This window comes from Myotis yumanensis, unplaced genomic scaffold (genome assembly GCF_028538775.1).
Source record: "Myotis yumanensis isolate MYYU_CA2020_CCGP unplaced genomic scaffold, mMyoYum1.0.hap1 SCAF_18, whole genome shotgun sequence".
In the NCBI taxonomy this organism is placed as follows: Eukaryota; Metazoa; Chordata; class Mammalia; order Chiroptera; family Vespertilionidae; genus Myotis; species Myotis yumanensis.
The window spans coordinates 24,112,389-24,123,789 of record NW_027223769.1 but is presented as its reverse complement, the minus strand read 5'-3'; the positions used below and the strand labels follow the sequence as shown (position 1 = coordinate 24,123,789).

Here is an 11,401-nt window from a genome sequence, read left to right as displayed (position 1 = left end):
TTAAATATAGAACACTTCACGAATTTGCGTGTCATCCTTGCACAGGGGCCATGCTGATCTTCTCTGTGTCGTTCCAATGTTAGTATATGTGCTGCCGAGGCAAGCACCCCGGCTCCTCACTTTGAGGGACACTCGTGAGAGACCAAAGGTCACAGAGCCGGGCCTGTAAAGCCAGAACCGGGGGAAGGAAAAGAAGCGGCTCCTCCTTCCCCCCCAGTCACCCTCGCTGGGGCAGCCCATCGCCGGCTCCCTAAGCGAGGGCTTCACCCAGAGACGGACATTTGAGTGGCTCTGGTGCACAACCCAATCCAGCTGCACACCTTGGAGGAAACGCTAGCTCCTGTGGGTGGCCTGAACACCGTCCAAAGACGTGTCCCTCTAAAAAGTTCTCACTCCATCTTTCCTCCTGCCCTGAACTTACTTGGCAGATCCCCACCTTGTCCCCCATCCAAGGACACCAGGGATCTTCGGAAATGGCACCCCAGGGGTGGCCTGCGCTTGGCTGTGGTTGTGGCCACGCCTGGTAGATGGGCCATTGGTGGCAGTGCCTGGTGTGGCGGGGAGGGTCCAGAGCTGGGGTACGGGGGTTCCCAGCACGAGCAGAGCTCGGCTCTGCTGACTTCCCGGCTCTGGGGCTTGACCTGCTTTCAGAGGTGAATGTCATGCCGTGGGTGCTGGTGGAGTGCTTACCTTGTTGGCAGGGTTGCCTCCCTGCTCTAGCATTTTATGCTGAAGCTTGGGAAACAGGGAGTTGCCTGGGAAGGGGAGAGGTCTCTGTGTTCCCACCTCTGGGGATAGGGCAGAAGGGGAATCCGGGCTATCAACTCTCCCTTCTCCTCTTTCTAGAAAGACTCTTCCGTCCCCTCTTTCTTAGGGTGAAATCCTGGTTAAATGGCTTCACTATCTTTAAGCTTTACCTAACCCCCAAGCGGGAGTCTGGGCAGCTGACACCGCCCGCACGCACCCCCCCTCCCCTTCATACTGGGCTGGGAACGTGTGCTCTGTGCTTCTGCCCTCACCAGGGCCCAGGCAGCCCTGGTGGCCCAGTTAAAGGGGCCTGATATGTGTCAAGGCGGATTTGGTTGAGTATCGACCCATGAACCAAGAGGCCATGGTTCCATTCCCTGTCAGGGCACATGCCGGGGTTGCAGGCTCAATTCCCAGAGAGGGCTGTGCTGGAGGCAGCCAATCAATGATTCTCTCTCATCATTGATGTTTCTATCTCCTTCTCCCTCTCCTTTCCTCTCTGAAATCAATAAAAATATATTGATTAGCTATTTGCTCGCCTGCTCTGAGCTTCAGTTTAAAACACACACACACACACACACACACACACATACACACACATACACACACCCCAAATAACTAAGAATCAGGAGGGCCCCAAATGATCATTTGGGGGAAGGTGAGAAAGGAAGGTCTTGGTTGAGAAAAAGACTCAAGTTCCCACAGTTTTTAATTTAGGTTCAAATCGCCACAAATATACAGAAACTGTCCCAAGTTATTTAGCAACAAATCTTCCTCCCATTCTTCTTTCCTATTTGCCAATTTCCATGCCCAAAAGCAACCACTTTCCTAATATGTGCATTCAGACATGTGCAAAGAAAGGCTCTCAAGTTCGTCTTTCTTTTACACAAAATCTGCGTGTTTTCAGAACCCACCAGTCCGCCCGTGAACACTCCTTGGAATTTCCACATCCACGCACTAGTGTCCTTGTTATTTTTAACAGCTGCATAGCATTCCACGTTATGCGTATACTGTGACTTACCTCACCAGCCCCCTCCTTTGGGTGTGTCCACTCATCTGCTGTCACAACCAGTGCTTCAGTTTGTACCTATATCCTCTTGCATACATTCAAGGGCACCTTTAGGACAAATGCCTTAAAGTGGAAGTACTGGGTCCGAGGGAAACTGCCTTTTAATTATGGTGAATGCTGCCTTCCTTCCTCTGATGGGAAGGTAGGAGAGGAGACTGGAGCTAGACAGGGCAGAGAAGAGAACCTTTTCTCTGTGCTTTCGAGCTATTTGCTCACCTGCTCTGAGCGTCAGTTTTAAAAATCTGTAAAATGCGGCATAGTTATAGGATAGAATGGGCTCAGCTACGTATAGTGTTTGGTTGAGGGCCAAACACACAGCGAGAGCTCAAAGGTGTCAAGAGTCGTGGAGGCTTTGATACAACTGCCCCCTGCATTTGCCGAAGAGCAGGCAGCCTGTTTTCCCTGGGGAGTCTACTGGGGCATTGGAGAGACGTGGTATCTGAGAGCCAGTGTTTGAGCCTGGTCCACAAGGCGTTGGCTCCCATTAGAAGATGCCCTCCCCAGCCCCACCATCATTTTGTCCCTGAGGATTCTCACCTTCCCTGATAATGGCGCCCTGGGCCTCCCCCGGGCCTTCCAGGGCTACCTGAATGAAGGCACTTGGTCTATCTGCCTTAAGTCTTCCCGCTGTGGTCCCTGGCACAGTCCACAAATAAACGCAACCTCTGCCGTTTGTTGCATGTTTGTCACTAGCTTTACATAATTCTGCGGCGTCTACAGGCATGATTCCATTCAGTTCTCAGAGTTCACCCATAGGGTAGGAAAGATTACCACCAGCAGACACCCTCCTCCTTGCTCCACAACCTTGTCCCATCCAAACGGAACATCATGTTTTCGTGACTTCTTCAGAGTCTCCCCCCCGCCACACCCCCCGCCCTGCTGTCCCCATCCCCACCACGGGGCAAGAGGCCCTGTGATGTGAGTGGAGTTTCCTGTTGCCTTATGTTTTATTTACACTGGGGATGAGCCTTCGTTTGTCAGATTAAAGGGTGGATTGATTTTATGGGACTGGAAATGCAGTGTGTGTGTAGAAGGAAAAACACGATACCTGGTAACATCTCAAAATGTCTCTATGAAACTTGTCACCAGTGCTGCCGACATTTTTTTTTAATATATATTTCTTTATTGATTTCAGAGAGGAAAGGAGGAGACAGAGATAGAAACATCAATGATGAGAGAGAATCATTGATCGGCTGCCTCCTGCACGCCCCCAACTGGGGATCAAGCCTGCAACCCAGGCATGTGCCCTTGGCCGGAATCGAACCTGGGACCCTTCAATCCGCAGGCTGACGCTCTATAGTCTATCCACTTAAGCCAAGCCGGGCAGGGCAGCTGCCAACATTTTGTATAAAAAGTTAGCGACTGATCTTCTGAATCCTCTCACGTGAGAGGTGTTCTCTGACCCTTATGAATAGACCCCAAACAGTGCACCCGTATCCGTTCTCTCTCTTGCTGCAGGGGGTAAGGACGGATTGGGAGCCCAGCCTCTGTCCGAGGGCCCATCACTTAAGCTACACCAGGTGCCTCAGGCACTTCCTCGGTCTAAGGACATGAGTGCAAAGAAGGAAGAGACCGCATTCAGTATCCTCAGAATTTATGAGGAATCAGAGGCGAGGAGGTATGAGCCAGAGGGCTCTGGCCTTTCCTCTCAGCACAGGCATCAAGCACAGCCCCAGCTGGATGGGGTGTGTGGCACCCCCCAGTGGTCCCCAGGCTTCCCTGCGCAGCAGGGCCCGGTGTATCAGGAGATGAGCACTGTGACCCCGCAGCAGTGGGCCCTCCAGGCCCTCGACAGGTCTGAGCTCCAGGCCAGCTGGTTCTCCGAGGGGCGGTCGAGAGAAGAAGCAGAGTTTGCCTCCAGGTAGGTCTCCCCTGGGGGTGGGGGGTGGGGCAGGAACTGACGGGAGCTGAGGGGGGGGAGGAACTGAGGGGGGCAGGGGGGGGCGGAGGGGTCCTAGCAGGGAGCCCTCCATTTCATGCTCTGTCTCCCCCCTTCCCCTCTCCTTTGTCCCAGCAGCTTACTAGGATTCGAGTTTGGTAAGTGCAACCGGGACAGTGTGGGCAGGGAGGGTGGCAGCTCAAGGTGCTCAGATGGGGCCTGGGAGAGAGGCCTGGCGTCAGGAGAGCAGGCTGCCCGCTGCCCTCTCCATGAGCCTTGGGCATCGATACGTCCCTGCAGGCCTGCCTTGTTCTTCGCCTCCTCCCAGTGACGAAGTCTGGTCCTTCCTCAGAGCAATTGTAAGTGTCTTGTTTTTTAAAAACAAAAACTTGGGATCTTTCTCTTCCCCGTTCCCCCCAAACAAGACGGTGAGGGTGTGCAGTGTCCACACTCGCTCGCTCTCCCATAGGTGGCGGGGGTCCTGTGGCTCCCCCCTTCTCCCGCCACCAGTATTCAGGGCCTCCGCTCACAGTCACTTCCAGAGCTGCACCCGTGGCGGCTCTGAGCCAGGCTCTGCCCTCGCTGCTGGCACTCGGAATGGTCTCAGAAACGTGGCCCTGCTTATCACGGAGGCGACCTGGGCCTGACCTGGGCTAGCGTAGAAGATGTCAGGGGGCTGGGGTCCCCAGCTGAGACACGATCCTGCCTGGGGGTGAGAGGGGAGCTATTGGGTGAATGGCTAGGAATGTAGTCAGAGGACAGGGGCAGGCAGTCCCCACGGATGAGGGGTCCCAGGGCGATGGCCGTTCAAGGCCACCACCCTCTCCTCTCCCAGCCTCCCGTGGCAGACGAAGTGGTGGTCAGGCAGAGGATCCCACGAAAGTCCTGGAAGGTGGGCAGACTCTGCCACGGCAAGAAAGTCTGTGCCATTGCCATCAGCAGCTCGACTCACCACGTGTACACGTGTGGCCACGGCTACATCAGGGTGTGGGATGAGAGTGCCCTACATACCTGGAACAAGGCCCCGCAGGCCCAGCTGAACTTCCAGGTGAGGGCTGTGCTACGAGGGCTCAGGGCACCCAGACGCGATTCCGTCAGGAGCCTCGCAGCCTGCGCTTTGCGGAGGTGATGTGAGCGTGTGACCGTCCCTACAGGACCGTCATAACTGTGTCCTCAGCTGCAAGCTGTTCCCCGACGAGCAGAGCCTGATCACCGGGGGGGTGTCCCGGACCCTGACGCTTTGGGATCTGGCACCCACACCCCGCATCAGGGCACAGCTGGCCTCTGCAGGCCCCATATGCTACTCTCTGGCCATCTCCTCCAATGCCCAGATCTGCTTGGCTTGTTTCAAAGGATTCGTTGAGATTTGGGATCTACAGAATCAAATCTTGATCAGGTATGCCCTGGGGGCGGGAAGGCATGTGTCCTTTCTGGACCTCACTCTCCCCTCTGTGCGGCAGGACTGAGTGAGTGAGTGTGGAAAATATATCTGGGGGCCTTCCAGGGCAGCAGTTCTCAACCTGTGGGTCGCGACCCCTTTGGTGGTCGAACGACCCTTTCACAGGGGTCGCCTAAGACCATCCTGCATACCAGATAGTTACATTACGATTCATAACAGTAGCAACATTACAGTTAGGAAGTAGCAACGAAAATAATTTTATGGTTGGGTCACAACATGAGGAACTATATTTAAAGGGCCAGAAGGTTGAGAACCACTGTTAGGGCTTTCCTGGGCCCCAAACTCCTGGGGGTCCCAACCAAACACAAACCTCTGAGTTATTTCCCACCAGGAAGCACCAAGTCCCTGAATATGGGTCCCGATGTGTGGATATCACGGGCAATAAGTTCTGGACCGGAGGCGAAGACACCAGCCTGTATTCCTGGGACCTGAGGAGCTGCCAGAAGCTGCAGCAATACAACCTCCACCATGAGGTGCCTGGCTGGCCACAGCTGGCTGAGTGCGGCCCCCAGGGCCTGGGAGCAGTGGGTGCCTGCAGGAGCGGGACCTGAGCTTGGAGGTGGGCACAAAGGATGGAGTTGGCAGCTCGGAGCGCTGACTCCACCGCCTTCCCCACAGATCCTCAGCATTGCTCACGACCCCAGCGAGGAGTGGCTGCTAGTGGGCCTGCGGACGAGTGACGTCATCATCCTGCACACCCACCGGAAGGAGGCGTTTAAGGCCGTCATACATAAATACGTCCACCACCACAACCTCAAGTTTGCCACCTCTGGTGCGTGAGAAGCCAGGCAACACCTTGGGGTGTCCTGGCACACTCTGGGGTGTCTACTCTAAAGTCTGGGCCCAGACTATTTCAGACTCTTAGTTCCTCCCTCTCCAGCCCCAACACTGGCCAAACAGAGATCCAGGTGTCTGCTCTCTCACTGCTCTCACCCCTGCAGCACCCCCCACTCCCAACCCCACCAGTGTTTCTCCCTCTGATAGCCCGGCTACCTTTCCTGTCTTCTCTCTCTCTGCGCCCCTTTCCTTCCTGGCTCTGTCAGAAAGGATTGCTTCCCCTGCAGAATGGCAGCCTAAAGACACGGGCAGACGGAAGAGGCACGAAGCCCCAGCTGCTGTCCTGTTCAGCGATGCTCACCGTGATCCTCTGTGGGGCTGGAGGGTGGGGGCAGATGAGGGAATGGTTCGTGTTGTGTCTCTGATTTTTATATTTGGGGAAACTGAGGCAGAGAAACCTCTTCCCTAGTCCGGCCGGGAACAGCTGGACTAGAATGCATTATCTGGCCCTCCATCTGTTTTTCCTTTGCAGGGAGCTATTTTGTGACCACAATGGATGAGTCAATCCACTGCTTATCTGCACCTTATCTACAAAGGTTGTTTCAGGTACTGGAAGGAGGGGTGTGAAAACCCCGCACTCGGAGCTGTAGCTCCGGATCCCAGTGGGTCAGGCCCCAGAGGCAGTGTTGGAGAGGCCCTCTGAGATGGCACCAGGGCCATTTAATAGATGGGGGGGTGGGGGTGGGGATGAGGACTTGAGGTCCTGTAAACTCAGGGACTCCACCGTGAGCCCTGAGACCTGGCCCTGCCTCTAAACTGAGCCTCAGGTCTATGCTGAGCCTTGAAAGAGCCCTAAATGAAACCTTCATCTCTGGCCCAAGCCTGGCCCCTGCATAGAGGACCTTTTTTGGCGCCTCTTTCCCCCTAGGAGGAGGAGTCTACAGAAGTCCTGTGTTGTGACGTGTCCTCCGACAACCAGTATCTGGTCACAGGCTCCAGAAACTGTGCCACGGTTTACCAGCTCTTGTATTGAAGGTTGGGTGTCGGGTCCTGCTGGTGAAGATCCAGAGAAAGCAGCGTGCTGAGAGGGTGACCTTGGGCGCCAACCAGCTTCCGGCGCTTCCCGCGCTTCCTGCCTCCACCTTCTCCTCGATGGCAGGTCACCTGTCTGTTCCCCTCTCCCACAACACACCCCTAGCCTGCACTCCCAGGTTTTTAGTGTACAGCTTAGGGATTTTTCACTTTGTTATTTCTCCACCACCGATAGCTGGGTTTTGGTGGGGAAACTTGCCTTTATAACTAATAAAATAGAAAAGCAAAAACCAGAATGGCCTGGATACGTTTCATTGTGGTGGATTCTTTATGCCCCCAGTCAGCAAATCCAGGGTAGGGAAGGACTTAGGTTTTTTTAGAAATTTTCTTTTCTTTATATTTTTTAAATCCTCACCCGAGGATATTTTTTGACTGATTTTAGAGAGAATGGAAGAGAGATGGAAAGACAGAGAGAAACATTGATACGAGAGAAATGCATTGATTAGTTGCCTCCTGCACAAGCCCTGACCAGGGCTGGGACCGGGGAGGAGCTTGCAACCGGGTACATGCCCTTGACTGGAATTAAACCCGGGACCCTTGGGTCCACAGGCCAATGCTCTATCCACTGAGCCAAACCCGCTAGAGCAGGACTTAGTTTTGTTTGTAACTTTTTGGGGGCGGGAGGGGGTGCGTGCAGGGAATTCTTGGAATTTAAGAAGGCTTAAGAAGAAATGTATGTATATGTACAAATTTTCAAGTTATATATTGGAGTTGGTAGATCAACAATGCTCAACTCTTTTGTTAATCCTCACCTGAGGATAAAGAAAAAGGGAGAGAGTGATGTGAGAGAAATATTGATCAGTTACCTCCCATATGGGCCCTGACTGGGATTTGAACCGGTAACGTTTTAGTGTACGGGACGGTGCTCCAACCTATGGTGCTCTACCCGGCCAAGGCTGAGACTCCATGAGCTGGTCTAACCATATCCCGAGAAAGGCTCTCCTTTTAGCTTCCTGATTCACAATACCTCATTTTATCTGAGTCTTCGCAAGTCCTGATCCTAATTCTGGCATTTGGTGCCAGTCAAAAGCTACAGTTTTGTGTCAGCTTCCTCATGTTTGAGGATGTGATGATGTAATTTTTCTGGCCTTCCCCAAGTTGAAAAAGCCCCAGCTCCCCAAAACAAGCCAGCTAGGCCTGCTTTCTATTCCTCTCCCATCCTGCTGCCTCGTTGCTTGGTGTTGGCATGGCCGAGAGATAGCTGCCCACTCAAGGTTGTAGCTTAGAGTTGTCACTGGGAGGAGACTGCAAAGCCATGGATCAAGTGTGCCATCTTTGCATTGAGATGTTGTTGGGTACCTAATTCTTGCTGACTAATGATGAGAGAAGAATGGGTCCCCTTTCTGGGCCAAGGCTAAAGGAGTAGGGGTGTCCCCTCCAGGTTCTCTGCCCTCTTCTACCAACCCAAGGTGAATGGCATGGAAGCCCTAGAGCAGCGGTTCTCAACCTGTGGGTCGCGACCCCTTTGGGGGTCAAACGACCCTTTCACAGGGGTCACCCAAGACCATCAGAAAACACATATATAATTACATATTGTTTTTGTGATTAATCACTATGCTTTAACTATGTTCAATTTGTAACAATGAAAATACATCCTGCATATCAGATATTTACATTATAATTCATAACAGCAAAATTACATTTATGAAGTAGCAACGAAAATAATTTTATGGTTGGGGGTCACCACAACATGAGGAACTGTATTAAAGGGTCACGGTATTAGGAAGGTTGAGAACCACTGCCCTAGAGAATTGTAGAGCCATGAGGTGGAAGCATCCTGTTTCCACAAATCAAATATGGAGAAAAGCTGCGCACTTTGGATTGTTATATGGACGAGAAATAAACTTATATTAGAGCTGTTATAAATTTTGGAGTCTATTTGTTACTGTAGCCCTGGAAACAACAAACTTAAAGGGCCAGGTAATAAATATTTTAGGCTTTGCCCCAAGTACTCAACTCCTCTTCTGTAGCGTGAAAGCAGCCATAGACAATACATAAATGAATGTGTGGGACTGTGTTCCAATAAAACTTTATGTATAAAAACAAGCAGTGGCCAGATTGATTTGCTGGCTATAGTTTGCCTACCCTGCTGTTGCCAGTGTGCCTCTAGTCTAGTCCAGTGGTTCTCAACCTTCTGGCCCTTTAAATACAGTTCCTCATGTGACCCAACCATAAAATTATTTTCGTTGCTACTTCATAACTGTAATGTTGCTACTGTTATGAATTGTAATGTAAATATCTGATATGCAGGATGGTCTTAGGCGACCCCTGTGAAATGGTTGTTCGACTGCCAAAGGGGTCGAGACCCACAGGTTGAGAACCACTGCTCTAAACAATATAATTAGCATCCATGTAAAAATTTGATACAGAGGGTAGAAGCCAATAGTAGATCTATCCTACTGGGCTATAGGAACAAATAGACTCCAAAATTTATAATGTCCATCGAGGTTTAAATCCAAATATATGAGCAAGTATAGTGAATGTAAGTAGAGTAAATATTCCTATTAATGTGTTTATATATGACTGGATTTTAAAAATTCTCAGATGTATGTGTTTAAAATATATTAAAACATAAGGATACAAAAAGGATGAAAATGAGATATTTTGTGTACACACTAAATCCAAGCAAGCTGATATATTAATTTTAGATTACATATGCTCTAAAACAAAGAGTAATATCTGAGATAAAGGTGAACACTTCATAAATCCAACAGGAAGATACAAAAATTCCATTATGTTTTATGCATTTATTAATAGTTTCATATTTATAAAGAATAAATGACAAAAATAGACAAATCTATCTCTCTCAGTAACCAGTAGTTTAAACAGACAAAATAATAAGAATATAGAAGAGTTGAATAACATAATGAGTAAACTCAGAATAATTCATACAATCACTAGAGTATTTTTCACATACACAAAGCATTTATAAAACTTGACCATAAACTGTCAGGTTTCAGAGGATTTAACTCTTACAGAATATATTTCATGACCACAATGCAATTAAGACAGTAATGAATAATGAAATGAAAACTAGAAATGTTCCTATTTTTGAAATGAAATAACTAATAGAGACTAGATCACAACATAATTGGAAGCTACTGGAAAACTGAATAATCGAAAACTGAAAGGTTCAGGGAACATTCAGATCTAGCTCCCTGGCATATGTTGTCAATTTGGCTCAAATATAATCTTACTAAGCACAAACACCTGAATTGAAGAATTCAGCTAAAACTGGCTAGCGCTTGGTCATTCCGGGTCAGCGAGGCCCCGCCCCACCTCGCTCTCGGGCCACGAGGGGGACCCGCACTGGCTGCCCGCGGCTTCCCGCCTGTTGAAAGCGGAGCTAGAGGGAGCGAGGACACAGTCCGGAGACAAGAACCCGGGGCGCGGCCTTGCTCCCAGCAAAGGGGCTGGGGGAAAAGAGATCAGTGGCCCAGGCGGTTGATTTGCGGAGACGTCGCAAAAGGAATGGAACCTCTCGGCCGCGATGTGTCCATTTCCCCGCAGAGGCGCCAACACCGTGTTTCCTTACCCGTGTCCCCGGGAGCGGGAGCACGCTCACTCCTGCGGCTGTGGCTTCACCCTTCCTGCCGAGAGGTGGAATCACGTGTGCCGGGCGCCGCCACAGCAAAACGCCCGTGCCCTCTCTGAGGCTCGAACTCAGGACCTTCAGATTATGAGACTGACGCGCTGCCCACTGCGCCAAGAGGGCCGCTGGAGAGGGCGCCTTCTTTGCTGCTAAAGAGAAAGGTCTGCAGCCCCTTTCCCGGCCGAGCCGCCTCCGGGCGTCAGTCTCCCCGGCCTCGCGGACGCCTGGTGCTATTCGAGGCGCACGTGGGGCAGGAGGGCGGTCCGGGCGGAGGGACGTGCCCGCGCCCGGCGTTCCCGTGCGGACCGGGCCGGAGCCGCCGCGCGCCGGGGTCCCTGGGGTTCGGAAAGATGGGCCGGAGAGGCGGGCGGGCGAGCGCGAGGGCCGGGCAGGGGGAGGGGGGCGCCGGCGCGAGGACGTGGACACGCGTCGGAGGGGCCGGTGCCAGCGGAGGTCGCGGGCGCGAGGTGACCAACGGCGGGTGTCGGGTAGACGGAGGCTGTCGGGGCGACACCGGCCGCGGTGGGCGTCAGGGGGCGCCCCTGAGCAAGGTGAGTAGGGCCCCGGGGAGCCCGTGGGCCTGGGAGGGGCGGGATGAGGACGACAGAGGGACAGAGAGGAGTTGGGGTGTGAAACTCCCAGGAAGTTAGGAGTGTTCAGAGATGGTGGAGGCTTTCAGGACACGGAGCTAACTCCAAGGTGCTCCCAAAGGCCAGGCCTGGGATCCTTTTGGCAAATAAATAAATAAATAAATAAACAAACAAAGAAATATTGATAGTAATGGAT

The 11,401-nt window shown here is 52.0% G+C and overlaps 1 protein-coding gene and 2 non-coding genes across 3 annotated transcripts; 1 reads left to right on the top strand and 2 right to left on the bottom strand.

Moving 5' to 3' along the window:
* LOC138997487 (U6 spliceosomal RNA) lies at positions 1 to 107 on the bottom strand. The gene has a single exon (XR_011468951.1). It is a non-coding gene; the product is annotated as a U6 spliceosomal RNA (small nuclear RNA).
* A 3,259-nt stretch (positions 108 to 3,366) lies between these two features.
* TLE7 (TLE family member 7) lies at positions 3,367 to 6,964 on the top strand. Its single transcript, XM_070397861.1, has 9 exons — positions 3,367 to 3,677; positions 3,831 to 3,853; positions 3,996 to 4,054; positions 4,531 to 4,743; positions 4,850 to 5,091; positions 5,486 to 5,627; positions 5,773 to 5,926; positions 6,464 to 6,537; positions 6,860 to 6,964. The coding sequence occupies exons 1-9, from the start codon at positions 3,367 to 3,369 to the stop codon at positions 6,962 to 6,964; spliced, it is 1,323 nt and encodes a 440-aa protein (XP_070253962.1).
* A 3,701-nt stretch (positions 6,965 to 10,665) lies between these two features.
* Positions 10,666 to 10,738, bottom strand: TRNAM-CAU (transfer RNA methionine (anticodon CAU)). Its single transcript has one exon. It is a non-coding gene; the product is annotated as a tRNA-Met (tRNA).
* Between the last annotated feature and the right edge of the window lie 663 nt (positions 10,739 to 11,401).